General features: G+C 56.6%; 1 protein-coding gene across 1 annotated transcript in view; it reads left to right on the top strand.

Moving 5' to 3' along the window:
- The window catches only part of CEP164 (centrosomal protein 164), a 68,585-nt gene extending 46,240 nt beyond the window's left edge, over positions 1 to 22,345 (top strand). Inside the window, exons 12-34 of the mRNA XM_065881671.1 lie at positions 968 to 1,135; positions 6,365 to 6,415; positions 6,558 to 6,770; positions 10,305 to 10,436; positions 10,529 to 10,745; positions 11,613 to 11,690; positions 11,908 to 12,039; positions 12,401 to 12,523; positions 14,805 to 14,948; positions 15,132 to 15,158; positions 15,386 to 15,469; positions 15,590 to 15,658; positions 15,999 to 16,174; positions 16,510 to 16,636; positions 17,034 to 17,065; positions 17,537 to 17,744; positions 18,737 to 18,844; positions 19,480 to 19,594; positions 19,821 to 19,934; positions 20,037 to 20,381; positions 21,151 to 21,217; positions 21,971 to 22,135; positions 22,249 to 22,345. Of these exons, the coding sequence (XP_065737743.1) occupies positions 968 to 1,135; positions 6,365 to 6,415; positions 6,558 to 6,770; positions 10,305 to 10,436; positions 10,529 to 10,745; positions 11,613 to 11,690; positions 11,908 to 12,039; positions 12,401 to 12,523; positions 14,805 to 14,948; positions 15,132 to 15,158; positions 15,386 to 15,469; positions 15,590 to 15,658; positions 15,999 to 16,174; positions 16,510 to 16,636; positions 17,034 to 17,065; positions 17,537 to 17,744; positions 18,737 to 18,844; positions 19,480 to 19,594; positions 19,821 to 19,934; positions 20,037 to 20,381; positions 21,151 to 21,217; positions 21,971 to 22,135; positions 22,249 to 22,345 (2,992 nt within the window). The remainder of the gene's footprint in view (positions 1 to 967; positions 1,136 to 6,364; positions 6,416 to 6,557; positions 6,771 to 10,304; positions 10,437 to 10,528; positions 10,746 to 11,612; positions 11,691 to 11,907; positions 12,040 to 12,400; positions 12,524 to 14,804; positions 14,949 to 15,131; positions 15,159 to 15,385; positions 15,470 to 15,589; positions 15,659 to 15,998; positions 16,175 to 16,509; positions 16,637 to 17,033; positions 17,066 to 17,536; positions 17,745 to 18,736; positions 18,845 to 19,479; positions 19,595 to 19,820; positions 19,935 to 20,036; positions 20,382 to 21,150; positions 21,218 to 21,970; positions 22,136 to 22,248) is intronic.
- Positions 22,346 to 24,809: the final 2,464 nt, after the last annotated feature.

The following is a 24,809-nucleotide window of genomic DNA, read 5'->3' as shown; positions in this document are numbered from 1 at the left end:
CCTCGGTGTGCTCCTGCCTGAAGGCAGATGGTGAACTGACTGGATGGCCTTGCAAAGTCTGCGTGTGTGCGTGTGTGCGTGTGTGTGTGTGTGTGTGTGTGTACCCAAACCAAGTCAGGAGTGGGAGGTACTGCTGGAGCATATGGGAGTACTTTGTGCCCATAGCACCATTGTGGGGACAAGGCTCTGTCCTTTTCATCAGATTGGATGAAGGCTTGTGTGTCCCTGCTCGTGGGCCAGGGCCGGATAGCCTGCTCGAGGTCCGGGGGACCACGTTAGAGGGTCGGTATTGCAGCTCAGAGCTCCGAGCCAGGCCTTGCCACATCAGAAATGGCCGTGGCTGTGTGTGTGTGTGTGTGTGTGTGTGAGTGAGAGAGAGAGAGAGAGAGTGAGAGAGTGAGAGAGAGAGAGAGATTGAGAGACAGGAGCTTCCAGCTTCCCAGGCCTGAGCCCATGATAAGAGAAGGGCTGCCACCCTGGAAGGGGAAGTGGGTGGTCGTTCTACTTTTTGGACCTTGAAAAGCTATCAGCATTCTTACTTGAAGCTACAGCTTCATGCATTGTCTATAGTCTGACCGTGGAAGTCTGGCTTCTCTTTTTCTCCCTCTTTTCTGCTCAGTTCTTCCATCATCACCCCCCGCCCCCAAGACACACACACACTCTCCCCGGCCCCAGTGATGGCAGGAATGCATACACCTGTGAGTGTGCCCAGCTCTCGCTCCTGGGCCAAGCAAATGCAGCCCAGGGACCTGGGAAGGCTGAGTGTAGTCCAGTCAAAGGGAGAGCTCCGGAGGGAGTTCCTTCGTCCTGCTTTTCTGGCTGCTTTGGCCTCCGTGGGCTCTCCATGGAGGTGGGGCCCCGGCTGAGGTCCAGCCCACAGGAGGCATGGACCTCGGTCCCCGTACTCCACTCCCCAATTCTCCTGCTGCTGTCCGAGTGGAGGCCCTGACTCTGCTGCTCTGCCCAGGTTATCTCCTCCTCTTCTGCATGGGGAGCGGCTCCAGAGTCCCCTTCACAGCCAGGCCACGGATGAAGGGCCCCCGCAGCCCCTGGAGGAGCAGCTGGAACAGAAGGGGGCAGAGGAGCCTGGGGAGGGCTCTGCAGGCAGCCCCACGCCCCCTGGTTCCCTGCAGAGGTAAGGGTGGGCTGGAAGCCTCCCAGGGTGGGCGTGGCGGGCCTGGAGAGGTGGGGAGAGCAGGGGGCGGGGTTGCAGCCTAAGCCACAGACCTTTCTGCTGAGTGTTTCACACAAGCTGGAGAGTTAGGAAATCTGCCTCTTCCTCGTCCTTGGCCTACAGCTAAAGTCGGGGTGCACAGTCTGATTAGGGGAGCTTAGAAACTCTGGAACTAGGAAGTATGTCTTCTGACCCAGCTGCCCTCCTGCCAGGGGCCAGGGCAGAGACTGCTATCACCCTGGACTAGGCTGTTCCTGCCAGGGGCGCCATTTCTTCCGGTCCCCACCTGCCAGCCCCCTCCTTCCCAGCAGGCATCCCACTGCTAGTCACTCAGCAAGCCTGTGGGGAGCCCTGCTGGGTGCAGGGCCCGGGGCTTCCCTGAGGCCAGCTGAGGGGACCTTCACTCCCTAGCCTGCTCCAGAGCCGGTGTAGACTTGCTAGTTTGTTCCCCTGGCAAGAGAAAGACGCTGGTCTTAGAGCTCATCTGGTTGGAATGAGTCACTGGGGGAGGCTGAGTAGCAGCCGTGTTTAGTCGGCAGCATACGCGGAACTCTGCTGTGTGCAGGGCCTCTCCTGGGCGCCATAACCATTCTGCATCCCACCTGGGATGTGAATCTCTGGTCCTTCAGTGTAAACTGCTCGGGGAGAGGCAGGGAGGGGAGCTGGGATCTGAGACCTGAGATAGGGAAACCACAGGTCTTGCCGGGGCCGCTGCCTCCTTTGTCCCCATCACAGACCTTTGACCCTGAATGGGGTACACCTGAAGCCTCTCACCTTCCTCTGGCTTTAACACAGTTGCTTCCTTGTTGCTGTCAAAGGAGGAGATCCCGAGCCCACCTGCCGCCCACGAGAGGGGTGAGGAGCAGTGCTCCCAGGCTGAGGGGCCGGGCCCTGGGCAGGATGAGGCCGAGGGCCCCTAGGAGAAGGTGGCAGTCGGCCCCACCCTGCCAGTCTCTCCAGAGGTGTAAGGGCCAGTTTTCACATCTGTCCCTGCCCTCCACTGTGTGTGGATTGCTTCAGTGCCCATTTGGTCTTGGATGGTGGGGAGGGGATGCTCTGGCTCCGGCTCAAGGAGTGGAGTGGGGGGAGAGTGAGTGAACCCTTGGTTCTGCGTGCAACCTTGACCCCTAAGCAGCCCCCGGGGCTCCCCTGGTCAGCACCTGGGGTACGAGGCTGGAAGCGAGGGGGAGGGGGTAGGGTATCTCCTGGGTCATTAGCAGAAACCTGGTAAAGCGTGTTTTCCCCTCTACCAAGCATGTTTTTCTTTGAAAAAATTATTGAGGTATTTATATACATGAAAGAACATACATCTGAAATGTCCAAGTCAGTGAGTGTTTACATACGTATACACCGTATCACAACCACCCAGGTCATTAGCAGGACATTTCCATCCCTCCTGAAAGTTTCCTCAGGCCCCTTTCCTCTCAGTCCACCTGCCCTAGGTCACCGCTATTCTAGCTTCTGTCCCATAGATTCGTTTCTCCAGTTCTCTAACTTCATATGAATGGAATTATCCAGTACACAGTATATATCTTTTGTGCCTGGGTTCAAAGCTCAGCTGTGCTGTTGCACCAAGCACTTCTAAAACTTAGAAACCTTTCCGCTCTCCTCCCCTTTCTCACCCCTTTAGAGATAAGGAAACTGAGGTTCAGGGAGGTGAAGTGATTTGCCCAAGGTCACGTCACCAGTCGGTTGCAGAATTAGGACCTGAGCCCTCTAGTCGCCTGAGCCGTTGACTTCTGACCCTTGCTCTGTAGCCACCGTGCCTTTTCTCTGCATGGAGAGAAACGGGTGTCAGGGTGATACAGGTTTTCCTGTCTGTGAACTGAGCAGCACAAAAGGATGAAGCGTCCTCAGGATTCGGGCTGACTGTTGGGCAGAGACAGGTTCACGCCCTGATTACTCACAGGAAGCGTCACCGAGAGCTGGCGGGGCACGTGAGTGCACAATCATGTCATCGCTGTAGCGCTGCAGGAGTGATGGAGGGAAGGGGTAGCCCGTTTTTCAGGTGGTGATATATCCCACAGTGACAGCTCTGCCCCTGAGGAATGACATAGCTTTCCCAGGTCCCCTGGGTGGCTGTGGGCAGCCAGATCAGGGTGCTTTTGATGAGGACAGGAGGTGAGTGGGGCTCAGAAACAGGACCCTCTGGGCAGAGGTCAGAGGGCATTTTTCCAGGGCTTCTGGAAGAGAAGCTGGCCAGTGAGGCTCCTCCTGGCTGCCTGGGCTGATGAGTTCCCTTCCTTTGTGTTTCTCCTCCCACCCCAGTGAGGCTGCCCCTGCTGGGGGGCTCTCTCCTGGACCACACAGTTTCAGTGTAAAATTCAGCGCCCTTAGGAAATGTCTTCTGTTCCTTTCCTAAGTCTTCTCAGGCTCCATAACTTCCTTGCTATTAATCTTTACAGCTAAGAATGGATTGATTTTCTGGGATTCGTGGGGAGTGGCTCTGTGTCTGAGCCTCATTTGTATCCATGGAATTTTCATTTATGAAGGTGACTGAGTGACAACACAGAGAGGCCAATGCCACTGAAAGAAGAATTTATTCCTTATATTTCCAGAGAGAAGAGGGCATGCCACGCCGGGTGGGGCCACGTGGGGAAGGACCGGAGTTGGCCAGGAGGCCGAAGAGGCGAGAAGGAAGAGCGTAACCCAGAGCCTTTATTGGGGTTTTCGTGGGAAGCAATGGGCGAGACAGGGTAAGTACCCTGAGCGAGTGGAGGGGTGGAAAGTTTGAATAATTTTGGAGGGCTCTGGGCCTGGTCTCTAGTTACCTGGTGCCTGGCCCTAGGTGATCTTGGGCGTGGGAAATAGATCAGGAGATGGTAGGGGGTGTAGGGATTGGTTGGTTTGCATGTGAAAGACATACTCCCTTTGCTGTCTCTAAGGATTGGCTGGTCTGGGAGGGGGCACCCTCTCTTTGACCAGCCAGCTTTTTCAGATGCCATAACATCGTGAAATACAGAAAATAAAAAGCATGATTAGTAGAGTCTGTCACCTGCGCAGATATTGTCAAGCTGAATCAGGAGGAGTTCCGAGCAAAGGGCAGGTCAGGGAGTGCAGGCAGGGCTAGCAAGCAGCCACTGCTGTGCGTGCTTTATGGCCAGAGGCCTGGGTCTGGGAAACAAGGATACCCTTCCGTTTGTCATCCCAGCATCTTTCATGAGGTGTGTATAGAGAGAGGGTAAATGAATTAAAACAACTGGGTTGAAAGTGAGCGGAGACAAGATCCCTGATAGTGATCTGAGTTTTAGTGGTACCCTGGCCATTTCAGGGCCATGGGTATCATATCCGCCTCCCTCTCCTCCCTCCCTGCCCGCCTTCTCTCTTTGCTTTCCCTCATACGGCTCGGAGTAACTCGGTGGCCCGTCTGAAAGGATGACGCTCTTACTGAGCCTCTTCTTGGCCACTAACTGTTGCAAACTGTGTCTCACTGATGCTGATACCTGAGGAGTGGCCTAGAAATTGGACCTCCCTCTTCCTCTGGAGTCTTCAACTGCCCAGTTATCTCATAGATCTTTCAGGCTCACTGTTTGACCGCCTCGGACCTAAGCTGGGAGTTTGGGACACTCGATCTTTAAAACAGGGACACGGAGGAGAGGCCCACTGAAAAGCAGCCCCATTTGCCTGTGTGCCAGACGTGCAGGCAGGCTCAGTGGTGCGTGCAGCCTGGGCACACACGGGCACGCCGGCTGATGCCCCATCTCTCCGCAGCATCTGTCCCCAGGGCTCCACACAGCTACGTAGCCCACAGGGGAGAGAGACATTAAAAGGTACCATCTCAGGGAAAAAAGGTGATTTCAGCTCAGGTTGGAAATGAGTTGGAGGGTTGATGAGGCTGAGAGCTGCGGGGGGAGGCTCTTTCCGAGGGCGGGATTCTCAGAGGAGGTGGCGGCCACGTCTTACATCTGCATCAGTCGGGCTGGGACAGGGGACTGAGAGGAAGCTGGGAATTGGAAGGGGGGAGACGGGCTTGGGAGCAGAAGAGAACTGAAGGCAGGACTCAAGACTGCTTCTGGTCTGAGTCATGATTTTAGGAAAGATCTTAATGATAATTCAGAGATAGCAGTAGCCTTTTGTGTCTTCCTTCTCTCTCTGGCCTCAAGGGGCTGAAATGGAATTCCAGAGCCCTTGTTTACTTCTGCTCTTCTAATTTGATCCAGCCCGATGCCTTCTGTCTGCTGCAGTGTGGGAGCTGAGGGAGGAGGGAGTTTTACATCCCCAGCGGTGGATGGGGGACTGGCTCCCCTCTTGGGCTCTGGCCACTATTGTCCTTGATTGGACCACGTCCATATGCCGTTGGGGTCCACTGGGCCACCGTGCCAGGCCTGCCGCAGCTGGAGCACCGCGGGAGAAGATGGTGGTTGGGTGGCCAGACCAATTTCTGATGTAAGATTTAGGGACCTGGGAATGCCAGCATGTCCTGGCCTTTAGGAAAGCCGCTCTGGGAGGCAAAACACTTTATCCCGCTTATGTTTTCGTTGCTTAAAATGTTCTTGGGGTTTCTCTTTGGGTATCTCCTTTAAGAACCAGAATACAAGCAACATAACAGCCTTCATTATAGACATCTCTTTAACCGATACCAGTGTTCCTTATCTACCACCCGCCTTATGCATCCACGTTAGAATTTCTTTTACACATTTCCAAACAGTGAATTCACTCTAAGCGGATGAAGCTGTGGCATCATCGGGGAGATACGGAGCCTGGCATTCTGGTTGTGCTCTTGCTACTGTCTTTGGCTTGGGGAAGGGTCTCCTGCCCGGCTCCCTTGGCAGAGTGGGGAGGACGGTTTCCCATTCCTGGGCCTCCATGGACTATTCTAGGTCTCAGGGCTAGGAGTTCTAGCAGCGAGGAGACATGCTGCTGCTTCTCCCGCTGGCTCATACACACTGGCCTCTGTTCAGTTTGAGAGTCAGAGAGCAGCCTCTGGGGGCTTCCCAAACTGCTGGCATTGAGCGTCAAGTAGCAGGGAGAGCCCTGGTAGGGAGTCGGAAACAGGGCCATGAGCCACTCTGGGGAGGAATCCATGAGGGACAGAGCTTCGCTCTCTTCCTGCTGCCGCCAGCCCTTGAGCCACAGCTTGGGTGTTCACTCAGGCCACAACCCACCAGGTGCCCTGAGAGCCTCCTACGGGGCACCCTCATCCCCAGGCTCTCGGGGCCTTTGACAGCCACCGTGGGGCTTGTCCTGTAGAACAAATGCTGCCTGTGTCTTCGAGAGGGTAGCCCTGCTGCCCGCCCTTGGGTACAGTGATTTGCACTTATGATTCCTGACCCTGGGCCCTCTGTTAGGGTTCCGTATGTGCTGTTCTGTATCTGTATAAATCCTAGTGCCGAAAGGTGGGTGGATAGTAAACCTAGTGAAATGCTGCTTCCACCCTTGGCAGGCGATCTACAGAGCCTGCGGCTCCCCCACAGCAGCTCTCAGAGGCTGCACTGAAGGCCTCGGAAGAGGCGGTGGCCCAAGGACTCGAGCAAGAGCAGAGGTGGCTCCGGGAGTCCAAGCGAGAGAAGATGCCGCGGCTGCAGGAGAAGCTGTGGCAGGAGGAGGAGGCGGCGGAGACCCTGCAGCTTCACCGGCAGAAAGAGAAGGCGCTCAGGTCCCGCCCCGACCCCAGTCCAGCCGCCCCGGCTGTGCAGGGACACCCTCCTCCCACCCTGGCAGCCACGGGGATGCCCGGGGCCCCTCCAGGACTGCTCCCCAGTGGCCCGTGTGGAGGGGTGGGCTCCCTGGCCAGGGCTCGTGCCTTTCCTCTTTTGGGGGAGGACTTGGGAGGCGTGATCATAATGAGGGTAGCTAACATTTTTTGAGAGATTACACTGATCCATATGCTTTACGTCTGTTAATTTGTTCAGTCCTCAGAATGGCCCTTACGAGGTGTCGTCATCAATTCTGTTTTGTAGCATCTATAATACAGATGAAGAAACTGAGGCACAGAAAGGTTAAGTAGCTTGTCCCAGGTATGGAGGCTTGTAAGCAGCAGAGCCCGGATTAACCCAGGCGGTTTGTCTCCAGAGAACAACTACATCGTCCTCTCTGTTGGGAGTCAGGGCCCTGTTGGAACCCGCTGAGATTGGGAGGGACTGTGTGATATGGTGTGAGGTGCTCTCGGATCCAGAAGTTTCTATTTGGGTTCCTACTCTTTGAGTAGCTGTCTGCGAGGCCCTAGACAAATGTGACATGGAAGCCTGGGCTGGGCCCGCGTGTACAGGATTGTGTGTATGTATGCTGGAGTTTTATTTTTATAGGAAGAGGCAGTTCAGGGCTGGCATGATGGCTACACAGAGTCACCAGGTCCCTGGTCTCCTTTCATGTCTCTGCCATCTTTAGTGCTGGGTTTTACTCTCAGGGTCTCTTTACAGTCCAGTATAGCTGCTGGATCTCCAGCCATCGTATCTGTGCTCCAGGCAGGAAGATTAGGGGCACCTTCTAGCTCATTCAGTCCCTTTGAAGGCGCTTTCCTGGAAACTTTACCCAATAACTTCTGCTTATTCTTTAAAGGAGTTTTCCTGGAAACTTTACCCAATAATTTCCACTTATATCTGGCTGGCTACCCCTGGTTGCAAAGGCTAACTGGGAAATGTATTCCTTCAGCTGGTCCTCTGTACCTGATTGAAAAAAAATCAGGGTTCTCTTAGTAAAGAAAAATGGGAGAATGGATATTGAGAAGGGTAATAAGCAATCTCTGTCACAGTTCCAGGATGGGAAAGGTGCTACAAAAAGATGTTAATATATTTCACTTACTTAGCAATTAAACTAAAGGCTAAATCTTGTCCTCTTGGACAGAACATCCGAAAGTGCTAGAGACTTGCTATTTTTCTATCATATGTAGCAAAGACTTATAAAAATATTTATGCTTAATTTAGAGAAACTAACAAAGCCAACACCCAACTGCCCAGAGGGTTGGGGACAGTCTCTCTCATTAGCCCAACACAGGATCTACTGACCCTGGGTCCATCCTTATGTCACCACTCCTGGATCCCCAGCCAGAGTGCATCCCAGAGAACAGATCTTCCCACAGCATCTTCCTCTTCCAGCCAACTGAAACTTGGGGCGGGGGCCCACCCAAACAGGGTGCAACTCAGCTAACCTTGAGAGACAGTGCCTGGGAGGAAATCCCCGTGGTGTCTCCCTGCCCACCTACCAGGCTCCTCTCTCTTCCCAGTCACCCTCAGCTGGGCTGACTGTGCCTTTTGTCCCTCCCCAAACCCCCCAACTGCAGAGGGGGCCTCCCAGAGACCTCTTAAGTCATGGTGAAAACCAGCCTGCCAAAAGTGTCCGACGCAGGGCCTGAAACACAGTAGTTGCTCAATAAATGATGGCTCTTGATTGTAAATATTTTCAGTCGAAATCAGTACAGTGTCAGCGGTCTTGACTAAGTGGTTTCTCTGTGGGCAGTGCCTTGTCTGGCTGTCTTCCAAGTAGTTTATCACGAGAACCCTGTTTCTGTTTACGTGTGAGCCTTTCTGAGGGGTGGCGCCTCCTCTTTGCTGGGAAACTGCCACTTGGTAGAAATTTCTGGAAACCCCAGCTGACATTGTAGCAAATATTTCTCGAATGAGAAAGCAGGCAGTAAGGCAGACAGGCTAACTCTCAGTTTCTTTAGTTACAAAACAAGGAGATTGAGTTTGGTTGTAAGATGAAGAGAGAGAGTTGTAAAATGCAGGACTTAACCTCTAAAGACCTTTCCAGCTCTGCCATTCTGCGGTGCTACGTGTAACATTTGGCCACGGGATGAAGAGAAAGTGTTTCTGGGGAATCTAGAAGGAAGGATTTTTACTTCACTCAAATTTTCTGTCATCATGGAAGAGAGCAGTGGTGCTGATAACTTAAAATAGGAAATGAACCAAAATCTTTTCTGGCTTTGGAATTCACTCCAGAAGCTTTTCAAAGAAATTGTCTTCTGAATTGTGCACAGCACACAGCCCCTGGTCACATGGGGGCCGCAGGAGGGTTGTCTGCTTGGGACGAGAAGGTTACTATCGTTAGTCTGCAAGTAAGATACCCCTCATAGATAATCAAAGCTTGCTTATAGTTTAGGCCTGGGTGATACTGTTAAAATTCAACAAACATGCATTGAGTACCTACGTCGTATCTGTTACTGTGTTTGGCACTTAGGATAAAACAGGTTTTAAGACAAGACTCTTTCTCTGGAGAAGCTCCCAGGCTTGTAAGGAAAACACACATACAAAAGATTAATTAATTATGGTGCAGTGTGATGCGTGGCACCGAGCGGCATGGTTAAGAAAGGTCCTCATATAAAGTGTGTTGGGAGCAGAAAGGTAATTGATGAACTTCTCTGAGAGGAGGGAGCTGGGTGTTGAACAAGGAACATGGGTTCATCAGGTAGGAAAGGGGATTCTAGACGGGGGAACCAGCATGAACAAAGGCCAAGAGGCAGGGAAGAGTGTAGTGGGGTTTAGAGGGGGTGCCTCATCTGCTGTGGCCAGAGCTGGGCTGGAGTCAGACTGGATCCCACCTTGAGTGAACGCCACCGAGGTGAACCTGGAGGCCGAGGGGAGCCTTTGGCAGAAATGCTGTGCTGGGATCATGGAGCCTGTAATCTGCTTCCGGCAGCAAAGAGCAGGTGGTTCATAGCCCCTCTAACCTGGGGAGGTATTAGAGGGAGGCAGCAGGACCCAGAGGCTGAGGTTAGACTTGTCTTTAAGACTTAGGAAGCTTCGGACTTCCCTGGTGGTGCAGTGGTTAAGAATCCGCCTGCCAATGCAGGGGACACAGGTTTGAGCCCTGGTCCGGGAAGATCCCACATGCCGTGGAGCAACTAAGCCCGTGCGCCACAACTACTGAGCCCACATGCCATAACTACTGAAGCCTGCATGTCTAGAGCCCGTGCTCTGCAACAAGAGGAGCCACCGCAATGAGAAGCCCGCGTGCCGCAACGAAAAGTAGCCACCGCTCGCTGCAACTAGAGAAAGCCCGCACACGGCAACGAAGACCCAAGGCAGCCAAAAATAAATAATGAATAAAAAATAAAATTAAAAAAAAAAAAAAAGACTTAGGAAGCTTCACAGGCAGGCTACGGGCTTTTGGAGGCCGAGAGCCAGGGGTTATGCCTAAAAGAGGGAAGGCCTTGTGGTCCCGCCAACAAACTTGCCTTTCCTTTGCTTCACAGTTCCCTGACGGAGCAGCTGCAGGGAGCCACCGAGGAAGAGGAGAGCCTGGTGAGAGAGCAGGAAGGCCAGAGTCTGTCCCGGCTCTGCGCCCAGGTGCAGTGCAGCGTGGAAGCGGATGAGGACCAAATCAGGTGAGTGCGGGCTGTGGGCTGCCCGGCCCCCTGGAGGTCCACCCCCGCCTCCCCCAGTGCCCAGGCCCATCCCCACCCGCTTGTCTGCCCAGGGCCGAGCACGAGGCTTCCCTGCAGAGGCTGCGAGAAGAGCTGGAGTCTCTACAGAAGGCTGAGAGGGCCAGCTTGGAAGAGAGAAACAGGCAGACGCTGGAGCGTCTCAGGGAAGACATGGAGGCTTCGGAGAAGAGAGAGCAGGCCGCCCTGAACACGGAGAAGGAGAAGGCCTTGCAGCAGCTGAGGGAGCAGCTGGAAGGGGAGAGGAAAGACGTGAGCGCCCCCCTCCCCACCCCAGTGTGATCCTGGGCTGCCTGGGGAGGAACTGAGCGCTGAGGAAGAGGAAGCGCCAGCCTTGGGGCGCAGGGTGGGGAGCCAGGTGGAGAACGGGTGTCTGCGTGGATGGGCAACGAGATGTTGGGCTGGCTGGGTGGGCCCATGTGGACCTGGCCTGTGGATTTGGGAAGATTTCATGACTGAAAGAACTTAAACCAGACCAGAGCTCTTGAGACAAAGGGGCCTTGTCCTTGTCCCTGAGGGGCAGCTGTGAGGACCTCGCGTTTCTCTCCTTTCCTCCCCTGCCTCAGAGTGAGAGGCTAGCCCGCTCAGAGGAATTTTTTCTCCTTTGTTCTTACTCCCTGTCCCTCCAGGCCAGTGGGTCTGTCTCTAGGTAAGAGGCTGAAGTAGGTGATAGGCCACATGGAACTTTTGTTTTCTTTTGGTGATGGGTGGAGTTTCAGCTCTCAGGCCCAGGGTGTCTGCAGCGAGGCGTGGGGGGTGTGGGGACATCATTGTACTGCATGCGCTCTGGGAGGTGGTGCTGAGACGTGCAGGCCTCCCTGCCTGGTGCTTACGCACAGGCAGGAGTGTTGCCTATGTACCGGTGGCCTAGAGGCAGGGGAATGGAAGCCGTGACCGAGCCTTACTGAAAGGCCCCTCCACTTGGCGTTCACGTCCCTGTTCGTTTGCGAGGTGCAGACTTGAGGGACAGTTATTTCGGAGGAACAGAGATGTGCCTGCGGTTCCCCTTGAGTGCTTAGCTCGAGAGGCATTGGGGGTGGTCTTCTGGCTCTTCCTCGTCTCAGGTCGGAGCCCGGACAGCCTGCCCCGCGTCCTCACAGGCCCTCTGTTCTGCCCCAGGCGGTGGCAGCGCTGGAGAGGGAGCACAGAGAGGAGCTGGAGCGGCTCTCTTCCTCGCTGGAGGCCAAGCACAGGGAGGTGAGGGGCGGTGGCCCTGGCCGGTGGGGCAGACCCTGGGCATCCTGGGGTGTGAGCCGCGGGACCCCATCACCCACACCCCGTCCCCTAGGGAGGGAGTCTCCCTCTCCTGCAGCCCCCGGGGGGATGGGTGCTGGGACCCTGGGAAGCGAGTCCACCGCGGCCACTCTGCAGCGCTCTCTGCGGGTCACGCTCCCCTGTGTGGGTGCCTCCTCAGGTGGTCTCCAGCCTCCAGAAGAAGATGGAGGAAGCTCATCAGAAAGAGGAGGCCCAGCTGCAGGAGAGCCTTGGGCGGGCGGAGCAGAGAGCTCATCAGAAAGCTTACCACGTTCTCGAGTACGAGCAAGAGGTGAGCGCCGGTCTGCTCCTTCGACTCTGTGTACCTGTCGCGGACACTCTGATGGTCGGCCGAGCCATCCTGGCCCAGGGGTCCTCTGCTTTGCTTCGGACAGCTCAGCTGGGGTCAGGACTTCAGGGTCCGTTTTCATGCCTTAGTTCCCCGGAGGCCAAGTGCTTCTCCACCCCCATGCCCTATATGTGAGGAGGAGGGCGTGCTGGGTGTGGCCGTGTGTATGTCACCTGACGTGTGCACGTGGGGACATTGGGGAGGTTGTGTCACATGTGTGTATGAGTCCCTTCAAGGGCTTCAGTCCCCGGGTGCTGCTCCAGCCTCAGTCCTGCATGTCGCATCCCTGCCGCCTGCCCTGCAGCTCAGTGGCCTCCTGAGAGAGAAGCGCCAGGAGGTGGAGAGGGAACACGAGAGGAAGATGGACAAGATGAAGGAGGAGCATCAGCAAGTGGTGGCTGAGGCCCGGGAGCAGTACGAAGCCGAGGTGACCCCGCCACGCTCCCGGGCACGTGCGTGTGCGTGCACACGCGCACACACGCACACACACACCCCGGGGTCACACACACACTCCCCCCCACACCCCAGGGTCACACACACCCCCCACACACACCCCGGGGTCTCACACACACACACACACACACACACACACACCGAGGTCACACACACACACACACACACCGAGGTCACACACATACCCCGGGGTCACACACACACCCCGGGGTCACACACACACACCCCGGGGTCACACACACACACACACGCACACACACCGGGGTCACACACACACACACCCCGGGGTCTCACACACACACACACGCACACACACCGGGGTCACACACACACACACACACACCGAGGTCACACACATACCCCGGGGTCACACACACACACCGGGGTCACACACACACACACCCCGGGGTCACACACACACACACACGCACACACACCGGGGTCACACACACACACACCCCGGGGTCACACACACACGCACACACACCGGGGTCACACACACACACACCCCGGGGTCACACACACACACACACCCCGGGGTCTCACACACACACACACACACACACACATCCCGGGGTCACACACACACACACACACCCCGGGGTCTCACACACACACCCCGGGGTCACACACACACACACACCCCGGGGTCACACACACACACACACACATACACACACACCCCGGGGTCACACACACACACACACACACACACACCCCGGGGTCACACACACACTCCCCCCCACACCCCGGGGTCACACACACACCCCACACACACACCCCGGGGTCACACACACACACACACACCGAGGTCACACACACACACCCCGGAGTCACACACACCCCATACACACACCCCAGGGTCTCACACACACACACACACACACACACACACACACACACACACTGAGGTCACACACACACACCCCACACACACCCCCCGGGGTCTCACACGTGCACACACACACACACACACCGAGGTCACACACACACACACACACACACACCCCGGGGTCTCACACACACACCGAGGTCACACACACACACACACACACACACCGGGGTCACACACACACACACACCCCCCGAGGTCACACACACACACACCCACACACCCCGGGGTCACACACACACACACACACACACACACACACACACACACACACCGGGGTCATTCCCAGCTGGCCGGAGGGCCTGGGAAGGGGACCACCTGTGGTCGGGGATGGTGGGAGGCTTTCTTTCCTGGCACCCTGCAATGGTGAGATCGTGTTTTGCCTTTTTACTAAAGCATTAGGTGAGGAGCGATTCCTCCCCATCAGCAGGCTGCACTTGGCTCTCATATTGATAATAGCTGACGTGTATTGAGCTTGTGCGACGTGTCGGGCACTGTCCTAAGCTCTATGTATGTTACTTCATTTAGTCCTCACGACACCCTTAGGGGGTTCATACTATCATTATCTCTATTTTAAAAAGAGGGAACTGAGACTTGGGGAGTGTAAGCAACTCTCCCAAGCCCACCCTGGCTAGTAGGTAGAGGAGCTAGGATTCAAGCCAGAATGTCTGACTCCAAAGTCTTCAATTTTAACCACCCAACACCGTGCCACCAGGGTTAATAGAAATTCCAGGACACCAGGAAATAGACTGGCAAGAGCCACCCAACATTTAGATATTACCTGCCCAACTTCAGCCTTCGGTGGGAACGTTCAGTGACTTAAGTGGACCCATGCCGGCTTGCTCACGCTGGGGGTGGACGACGGGGAGGGCTGGTGGCTGACTTTAGCCCAGAGCCAGGCCTCTACCCAGGGTTTCTAGGCTACTCCTCCAGTAACTGGAACTGGTATCCCAGACTCTTTGCACCAGGGCAGAAATAGCGGCCCATCGTGGTGAAATGTAGTTGACTCCCTTCCCAAACCAGTTCTGCCCTTGCTGAGGAAGAGTGAGAATTTAGTAAGGATCTCTCTTCCCTTAAGGAACGAAGCCTGTACGTGCAGGGGTGGTGGGAGAGGCCGGCTTCCACCCAGGGATTTCTCAGCACGTCTGACCAGCATTGTTTCAGCAGCAGAGAGCCAGGGTGCAGGCTTTCTGGGGTCGGGACCTCGCCGTCCTCAGTGCTCTCCTGCTCTTCTCCAAGAGCCGGCCTTAGAGGCCTGTTGGGGTCCCTGATGGCACTGACCCAAGGCTGCAGGGTGGGCTGTGGTTTTAGGGGTGGGAGGGGAGGCTGTGGTTTCCCACCAGCGGCCCCACCGTCCGTGCAGGAGAGGAAGCAGCGGGCCGAACTCCTGGGGCACCTGACGGGAGAGTTGGAGCGCTTGCGCAGGGCCCACGAGCGGGAGTTGGAGACGGTGAGGCAGGAGCAGGACCGGCAGCTCGAGGACCTGCGGCGGCGGCCCCGGGAGCAGGTGGGGGCCCCGGACAGACGGTCGCTTGGGGCCCGCCCTGCCCGACCCCTCCACCCCGGGTAGAAAAGTGCTGGGGGCCGGCACTGCAGCAGCAGCAGACAGAGCCTGACAGCTTCAGGGGTGGGGTCTCTCGCTGGCCATGCGCAAGCTGGGGCATCCTTGCGCTTTTGTTTTCTGGGCCAGGGAGCATCCCCAGGACTAGAGGCGGAGGTGAGCAGCCCCGGGCGTCGGGGTTGGCACCTTCGCCTCTCCTCGCCCCCGCTGAAATAGACGAGAGGTGGTGCTCTGCTGGGAGGCCGTGGGGGCAAGTGGGGGAAGCCAGCCCAGCTTGGAGCAGGCGGTGTGGGGTGGTAGGTCACAAACCCCTCCTGCCGCTCAGCACGTGTCTGTGCTCTTGCTACGCTCACGGCTTTCTCTCCACCTACACTTCCGTGCAGGAAAGGAAACTCCAAGATTTAGAGGTGGAGCTTGAAACCAGAACCAAGGATGTCAAGGCCAGATTGGCTCAGCTGGACGTCCAGGTGCGGGAGCGGGGACGGAGGACAGGTTCTCGGGGACCCTGGACCTTGGAGTCAGCTTCCCCGGGAGAGGACCCGGGGCCCGGAGATGGCCAAATGGCCGGTCTTCTCCTTCGCCCGCAGGAGGAGGCCGCCCGGAAGGAGAAGCAGCAGCTCCTGGATGTGCAGAGGCAGTTTGCGTTGGAGCGCGAGGTTTGTCGGCCTCTCCTGTCCTCTCTCCTCTATCTCCCCTATTCCATTTCCTTCCCTCCCCCACCCCTTTGTTCACCGGATCTGTCCACGGAATTGGGTTCCAGACTATGTTGGCTGCTATTGCACAAATAGCCCCAGCGTGTGGGACCAGCTCAGGAGCCGCCGGGGGTGGGCCCGGTGGGGGACACTGCCGCTGACGGCAGACACAGGCCTTCAGTGTGCCTGGCTCCATCCTCTCCCCATTGCTCTTCCCTGTTGTCTGGTGCTGCCCGCTCCCTGCCTGCCCCGCCCCCCCACCCCCCATGTCTCTGGGTGTGTCTCTCTTTCCTCCTGCCCCCAGGAAGCCGCAGCCACCCGTCAGCACCTGGAGGAGGCAAAGAAGGAGCACAGCCACCTGCTGGAGTCAAACCGGCAGCTCCGAAGAATCCTCGAGGAGCTTCAGGCCCGCAAGTTGGAGCTGGAGTCCCAGGTGGATTTGCTGCAGACCCAGAGTCAGAGGCTGCAGAAGCATGTCAGGTGGTCTGTACCCCTGTATTTAGCCACCCTACTGCCTCTCGCCTGCCCTCTGACGTCTGCTGCTCATGGGCCCTGTCTACTCACGGCCCAGTTAACAGGCAGAGGTGGGGCCAGGTGGAGGGGCTGCATTTTGTGGGGAGTTGGGGCTGTGAGTAGCCGGGGGTCCCTGGTTCTACTGTTCACGCCCCAGCTCTGCCTCCAGGGTCTTTGACAGGAGTGAAGGGATGGAGATGGTTCTCCCCCTTCCCCCCAGGAGTCCTGACAGCGTGCTGCCTGGTCTGCTTCGTCATGTGACCCTGCCTCCCCCCACCTCCCTCCCTCGTCTCCCACCACAGTGACCTGGAGGCCAAAGCTCAGAGGAAGCAGGACTTGCTGAAAGAGCTGGCGGTAGAAGAGAGTAACGCTTCCCCACGTTTTGAGCCTGATCTCCACATTGAGGACCTGAGGAAATCCCTTGGGACGGTGAGCTTTTCTGTGCCTTGGGAGGGTCCGGGTGGCTGGGCTAGGGCAAGGCTCCAGGCACCAGGAGGGGGTGGGCCTCCAAGAGTGCACCGGGAGGGGGTGGGGCACCGGGGTGTGGGGCTCCAGGAAGACTCTGGGCTCCTGGAGGGGTCCTGGCTCTGTTCTGCATAGAACCTTAGTCTCCTATTCTTATCATTCCTAGTCCCCTTCTCCATCAGTCAGATTATATCTGTAAGAGAATAGTCCAGCGGCTGGCAGAACCATTTCTGTGTCGGGGCCACTAGGAGGGACTTTGGGGTCCTTGGAGCCTGTAGTGTATCTGATGTTACCTTCAATGGGCCTTTTCTACTGTGTGTCCTAGAACCAGACTAAAGAGGTATCCTTTTCCCTCTCCCAGAGCAAGGAGGAGACCGACTTGTCCTTGGACAGGTGAGTTCCAATAACCTGTCTTATTTTGCGTTGAGGATGCCAGGAAGGGGTAAGTGAGTGCCTGCGTCACAGAGCCGGGGTGGACTGAAACGTGACGGTGGTCTCCGGTGGGGCTCGGTTCAGGGAAGGGGCCCTGGGTGCCTGAGGAATCGTCTCTGACAAGCCAAGAAGGTGCCCATGGTGATCTCTGGCATCTGCTGACCTCTGCTTGTGGGTCAGGCTGATGGGAGTGTCTAGCCATCTCTGGAGGCCTCAGGCACGTTCCCTTTCACAGTCAGGGTGGGAGGACTCAGCGCAGCACGTGCCCCGCGCTCTGGGTATTTAGTGGCGATGTCCCCGCACTCTGCCCGGCCCCAGCACTGCAGTCTGTGCTCAGGATGGGCATCTGCTCGGGAAGTGGTTGTGACCCACAGCAGGGGTTCTCAGAGAGTGTGTTTCCCCCTCCAACCCCCCGCCCTGTCCCCCCCGCAGCGCCCGGCACTACCTCTCTGCCGAGGGGGTAGCTCTCCGCAGTGCCAAGGAGTTCCTGGTCCGGCAGACGCGCTCCATGCGGAGGCGGCAGACAGCTCTGAAGGCTGCCCAGCAGCACTGGCGCCACGAGCTGGCCAGCGCTCAGGAGGCGGCCAAGGACCCGCCAGGCACCAAGGCCCTGGAGGACATGTGCAAGGACCTGGAGGAGGTCAGGAGCCCGGGGGAGGCCTGGGGCAGCCGGCAGCACTCCCTTTGGGCTCGCCCTCAGTTGAGCATTCTGGGGACTACACGAGAGTGGTCACATGGGCCTTGGGGTCACCGGACAAGTCTAGGGAGACCAGACAGGAGATACAGGATAAGATCTCCAAGAGGATGGAAGCTTCCTTACATTTACGTGCCAGTGCAGTGTGTGGAATGCTTTCTCTAATAGGAAGTCATTTGGGCCTCACAGTATCCATAGATGATGTGCAAGGTCGTAGTGGTGTTCCCATTTTCTAGGGGAAGAGGAGAGACATTCCACAGTGCTTGGCCATTCCATCACACTCAAGACTTCACTCAGAAGTGAAAATCTTTTGAGCACACTTGGCATAAGCTTGAGTTACTTCTCTGTTTTCCTTCTCTGAGACCCTAATTTGCAATGAAACGTCAGAGACGCTGTGGTTATTATCAGTGGGATCACAGCTCTCTCTGCCATTCGGGGGTCTTGGCAGACGATCATACCTGGTCCCGTAGAATTCTGAGGGTGCTCAGAGCTGGTGAGTGAGCTGTGGCCCCTAAGCCTGGCTGGGGGGCGGCAGAGGGCAAGAGGCTGGTCCCGATAGAGGGGCAGCCTTCCCAGGGACATCTGCATGCTACCCCCAGGCCGTGTCATTGCTCTGCTGAATCCCTCCTGCTGTTGCCGCTGATAGTATTGGTGGTTGGAGCAGTGATAATAATAAGCATTTGGTTCACAGTAACCATTTGAGAATTTATTAGGAGTGGGCATAGTGGAGGTCCCGTAGCATCCTCTATCTCTTCTAACCCTCACAACCCTATGAGAAGTAGTATTTCTGTTTTTTAGATGAATATCCAGACTGAGAGTTCAGTAATTCGTTCAAGATCACCCAGATCAGCCAGCCTACAAACGGCAGAGCTGGGCCTCCGGCGTCTGCCTGGGTGGTTAGTCACCGTCTTTCTCCTCCCCTTTCTTCGTGGCTGCAGGAGACCAGGCACCTGGATGAGATGAAGTCAGCCATGCGGAAAGGCCACGACCCGCTGAAGAAAAAGGAGGAGAAGCTGCGTCAGCTGGAGTCTTCTCTCTGGGACGAGGTGCGGCCCAGTTTCTGCCGTGGCCTCCCTCCTCTATTCCTGGGATTCGGTTGGGTTCTTTGGTCCTGTGTCGGGACAGCTGGGCTGCTAGGGCCCAGGATTGGCAGTAGGCTTAGGGCTTCTGGGCTGGTGAAAACAGCAGTGGCTTCAGCTTTGAATTTGTGTTCAACAAATCTGGGGCTTTGGATCTCTGTGCTGAGTGGTCCTGAGCAGACCCGGAGCCTCTTGCTGAAGGTTCTTGGGAGGGGACTGGCCCCTGCCCTGGTGCCCGAGGAGAAGTTTGCCCCGGGTGTCAGGAATAGAGGCTCCTAGAAGGTTTCCCTACCTTCCCTGGGGCCTTGTAGCCTTTCCCCCAGATGCCAGAGGTGTAGGTACAACAGGAGGGAAGCTTAGGTGGAGAGACACCATGGGGAGTGTTTACTGGGGGGGAAGGGTTGGGGTCTGCCTGGTCCTGGTGGCCCTACTGCCCTATCTTCGGTGGCTGCGTTCTCTTAGCCTCGCCTGTAAGGCAGCCTATGTGACGTGCCTCTCCTAGAACTTTGGGCCCAGAGAGCCTACCCACCAAGTCCTCAGGTGTCACGAGGGCAGTGGGCAGAAAGCACAGGGCAAGTCCTTACCGCCGCTTCACCCACCAGGCCTCAGATGAAGACACTCTGAGAGGACCCCCCACCAAGAAGGTGGTGACCTTTGACCTCAGCGACCTGGAAGACGGGAGCAGTGACAGTTCCGAATCCTGCCCCCTGCCTCACAGTGAGTGGGGTATCCATGGGGAACGGAGGGGCTGCACCTGTGGCCCCCTCCGGGGGCCAGTGTCTGGAGCAGATGCTTGGGCAGGAGTGAGCCCTCTGGGTTTCCCAGCACACTGGGCCCAGAGGCTCAGGGGAAGCCTTCTGATCGTGCAGGGTCCTCACAGTGAGACAGGGGTCCCTCGTGGTGCCGTCCCCGGCCCCCCGGGGAGGCTCTTCTCCCTCTGCAGCTGTGGCCTACAAAGGGGTGGCGGCCCTCACCCTGGGGGTGCTCTTTCTCTCGGCCAGCTTCCCGTCTGGAACACAGGAGCCCTGGGGCTTTTGTTGGGAGGAACGGGGAAAGGGTGGGGATGTGGGCCAGTAGGATGCGCAGTGCCAGCTTGGCCTGGGCCATTCCAGGGCCCCGAGCCCGAGTCCTGCCCCACCCTCTGCCTCTTCCCTTTCAGTCGGCCCGACCCCGAGTCCCACTTTCCCCAACAAGATCCACTACCTGAGCAGCTCCCTGCAGCGGATCAGCGGCCAGCTCAACGGTGTCCTCAGCGTGCTGGGCAGCCTTAACACCCAGCCTCCGCCGCTTTTCACCTCCACACCCTCACCGCTCCCCACCCAGGCCTCCAGGAGCACCCCCGCTCCCTCCTACCCCTCCCTGGTCCGGGTCTCAGCCTCATCCCCGGCTCCACCCACGTCCACCCAGTGGGCCTGGGACCCAGAGCTGGGCCCCCGGCTCTCCTCCTCCGTGGCTCAGACTGTGGACGACTTCCTGGTGGAGAAGTGGCGCAAGTATTTTCCAAGTAAGCCTCCCTCTAGGCCATGTGTGGTTCTGGGTTCAGCCTCCCTGCCTTCCTCCTCTGCCTACCCCTCGCCCCCAACTTTGGCATGGCCCATTGACTCCGTGGTGGGTGCCTGAGAGGACCTTGCTGCTCGCCCTGTGGCTGGAGGCCCTATGTGTCTTGACGGTTCACCAGATGGGGCCTTTACGATGGATGCTAGAGCTCAGCCGAACCTAGGAGGTCACTGTTGTCAGTGTCATGATCGCTGCCATCTTGTGTGTTATATATATTATGGCCAGGCATTTTATGTATGGTTTTTCATTTAGTCCTTATATTAATCCTCTGAGGTTATAATATTTATTCCCATTTTACAGATAGGGAAACTGAGACTCAGAGGTTAAGTATTGAAAATATGCTCCAGGGTACCCAGGGTAGTGAGCAACAGACTGGGTTTTGACCCCATGTCTGTGTGACTCCAGGGTTCATGACCCCTTGGCTGTATGTGGCCTCCCCTGGTCTCATAACCCTGCTAAGGAATGTGAAAAGCCATAAAAACAGTTATTGGAAGGAAAAAGTTCATATCCCGGCCCAAATTGAAAATAATTTCAGTTTTAGAAATAAAATAAATAGGACCATTCCTGGCCATCCTCTGTCTCTCACCTCCAACCACAGAAGCTTCTCCTGTTTTTGTTTGGGGGCAGTGCCTTTGCAGTTTCTCGGGGAAGGCAGGAGGGGGCTGGCTCAGATGAACCGCTGCCCATTTCTGAACGCTTTCCTCCCACTTTTCCAGCTGGCATCCCGTTCCTCAGCAGTGGCCCTGCCCCCCTGGAAAACAGGCTGGGGTATGTGTCTGCCAGGTAAGCCTCCCTGTGGGCTCAGGGTGGAGCCACACCATTCAGCTGCTCGCTGCAGCTCCCTGGGCAGGTGGGACCTGGGAGGGGACCAGAACTCCTTGTCACATCACCCAGAGCAGTTAGGCAGGTCCCCAGGCCACGAAGCTGCCTGGGTCTGTGGTGCACCTCTGCAGCCAGCGAAAAGTCCCAACCGATGAGGTCCCAGCGGCGCCCGGTGGGCCTTACCTGATCCAGCCCTGTGAGGAAGCTGCCCTGTGGCACCTTGGGGAGAAATGGGCCCCTGGTGGGGCCCTGCCCCTTCCAGCCCTGGAGTGTGGCCTTCGTCTCTTGCCCTGAGCTCTCTGTCTGCATCACACGGCTCCCTTCTTCCCCCAGGCCCGCTGAGCAACATCTGGAGTGAGAGGGGGCGCCCTGTAGGGGGAGACAGATGGGCAATTATTGAAACCTGTTATTAGTTTCCCGTTCATCTTATTCCTTATCGAATGTAGCCCCTGATGTATCCCTGCAGGCCCCCAACCATAAGTACAACCCCTCTCACCCTTTGGCCCACTTGGGAGCTGATGCTGGAAGGTATTTGAGTCGATAGAGAGGGAAGCTTTTGCAGATGAGATTGGCCGGGAACAGGCAGATGTGGGAGCCTCGCCGTCAGGAGCGTTCACCCTTTCGGGAACTGATGCTCCTCATCCCCGAGGGGCATTTTTGCCTTGCTCCAAGACGCCCCCTCTGGCACTCCTGCCTCCTCTGCCCTCCCCGCAGTGAGCAGCTCCGCCTCCTGCAGCGTCCCCCCTCCCAAGTCCCCGAGGCGGGCAGCACCAACTTCCAGGACATGATCGAGGCTCACCGCAAGTGGCTGGAACATTACAAGAATGACCCCAAGTCGTATCTTTTTAGCTGCTCTCCCAACCCCGATCCCTTCTTGCTGTAACTGCCAAGGTGTGTGGGCCCTCGGGGTGCAAGGAGGACCCCGTTGGGCCTGTGACCCTTCCCCAGGCATGCTCAGCTGACTGCAGAGTTTTCCTTCACCTTGTGGCCAGACATCTCTTCTCTTCGGTGCCCAAGCCAACGGCTGGTTCCGGCCTCCTGCAGCTGGGCCTGGATGAGAACAACAGACTGAAGGTGTATCGCTACTGAGGCCCTGAGCCGGCAGGCAGCCTGGCCTCTCCTGCGTCCAGACCAAGTGTCCGAGTTGCTGCCTGCACTTCACTCCCTCTGATGATAAAGCGTTCTCCCGTCCCCTCTTTGCTGCTTGCCTCACTCAGAACCTAGAGGAACCACGGGGAACTGGTGGCATTGGCGGGGGTGGGGTGGGGGGAAGGATGGTATGACCAGAAACAGTAAGCCGCCACCCCAGACCGTGTAACGCTTCTCGGGCTGCCCTGTGTGACTCCTGCGGACCGGCAGCACTGACGTGGGGCAGCGGAGACAGGGGCACCTTCGCGAGAAGGTGGCACTGGAGGAGCTGCCTCCTTCCGAGGCCAGGGGACTCCTTTGGAGCGGAGTTGGCCTCTCGGACCTGCAGGGCCTGCTTGGCACTCCCAGGGTCACGTGTGTGGCCCTTAATTCGCCAGAACAAAGCCCCCCACAGCGTGTCTGTACCCTGGGACCAGGCCCCGTCTCTCTAATACCTCAGCCGTGTAGAGATCAGACTTTTTTTTTTTTTTTTTTAAATGTCCCCTTTCTTGAGTGTTCTCCCTCCTTTTGACTCTCTCAGTATTGGGCCCAGAGCCCTGCGGGAGGTGGCTGGAGGCTGGGCCCGGAAGTTTTGCTGCCTGTCTTCCCTCTGCTGGCCCTGGGGCTGACCTCAGGAGCACCCCCCCCTTCCCCTTGCCCAGAGCATCCCAGCTAGATTCTCAGGGCTCAAGTACCCAACTATCAGGAAGCCAGCAAGCCATAGGAAAAGTCTGGGATGGCTCTGGTCCTCACCTTGGCTTTCTCTTCCCGGACCACCTTGGGTCTACACGTGGGTCATTTCCATCTGTCTTTTCCAGCTGTGCCACCGCCCACCCCATCCCCCTGCCGCCCCTCCTCAGAGCTTGGAGACTTGTTCTGGAGGAGGTGAGGGGCCTGGCCTTGGCAGGGAGGGACCAAGTGCCAGTGGGAGCTGCTGCCATTCTGGCACGGCATCCTGCAGCCCCACCTCCCATCAGTGGGCTCCTCGGGGGGACATGCAGGGGATGTTCAACGTCTGCCCCATTGTTTAAATACAATGCCTCCATTTTCCTTGTCTTGAAAGCCGTGGGGTTGCCCTTGCATCTCCAGTGCGTAGAAACCAACTCTCCACCATCCCACCCTCGTTCCTCCATCATGGGGTAAGAACCTAAGATCTCATACATTACAACCAACTCTGGTGACAATCCTGTGTTTTTTACGTCAATTAAATCGCTGCAGGTCCAGTTGCTACAAGGCAGTTGTGTGAATGTGTCTCCTTTTTGAAGGACTTTCCCTCCCTGTTTTTTTAAGCAGGAGGCAAATTAATATTCACAGAACACTTAGGTATCGGATCTACTCAAACGACAAACCTGTGATGTAGATAGTTTTAGCTCCATTTCTATGGATGAGAAAACCAAGCCTCAGAGATCTTTAAGTGCCTGAGGTCCTGGAGAAAGCAGCTGAGTTCCCTATAAGCGCAGAGCCTCATACCCCATCACTGTGCCCTGAGAGCTCCCATCCCAGTGGGGAAGTGCCCCAGCCTCCTGACTCCACCTACCGGCCCCGAGACTTACTGTGCCATTTCCCAAAGGCCACTCGTCGTTTTCCGCATGCAGACGAATGAAAGGTAAGCCCCCTGAAGTCCTGGGCTGGCAAAGTTAGGTGAGTTTTTCCTGCTCCAGTGGTGTGAACAGCCTTCGTAGTCTTGGATTTGTAGCAACAAAATTGCTAGAAGAACCAACTGAGAATCAGGCCGTGTTTCATAGACTCGCAAAAGAAAACCGACTTAAAGACAACATACAAAGGAACCCAGCCTCCTCTGTGTCCCAGTGTCCGAGGCGCTCTGAGGACGGGAAGGAGGAAGGCGCTGAGAGGAGCCTGCGGATAACTCGTGCAAGCCCACTCAGATCTCACAGTGGAGGGAGCGGCCCAGAGAGATCACGGGAGAGGCCAAAGGTGCAGTCTGCGTGGCGGGGGCGGGACCAGATCTGAGCAGTCCTGACTCCTAGGCTGGGGCTTAAGGAAAGAGTATTTTTAAAAGGGTATTTATTTTGAATAGGCTCTGAGTTCACATGGCTCAATACTCAAACGGTACAAGAGTCAGCCCATCCGTGGGCCGTTTCCTCGAAGGTAACAAATATACCAGTTCTTTCTGGAGATTTTATGTAAATAAAAGAAAGAATGGAGACTGTTATGACTCTTCCCTTTTACTGGTGGAGTAAGGGTCATTCCTCCCGTGGGGATCAGACAGTTGCCCAAAGCTCTTCTGTAAGACATGCATTGCCTCTTAAGGGAGCAATGCTGAGCATGATAATAGCCCCCCCCCCCCCCGCCCGCAACACACACAAAAACTTCCACACAGAATGGCAGTATGGGGGTGGGGAAGTAACCCTGGCCTTAGGACACCTGGGTTTACTTCTTGCTCTGACATCTACAAGCTCTGCGA

Source organism: Phocoena phocoena, chromosome 8 (assembly GCF_963924675.1).
Source record: "Phocoena phocoena chromosome 8, mPhoPho1.1, whole genome shotgun sequence".
Lineage (NCBI taxonomy): Eukaryota > Metazoa > Chordata > Mammalia > Artiodactyla > Phocoenidae > Phocoena > Phocoena phocoena.
Note: the sequence above shows the minus strand (reverse complement) of the source record. Positions and strands in the feature narration are given on the sequence as shown.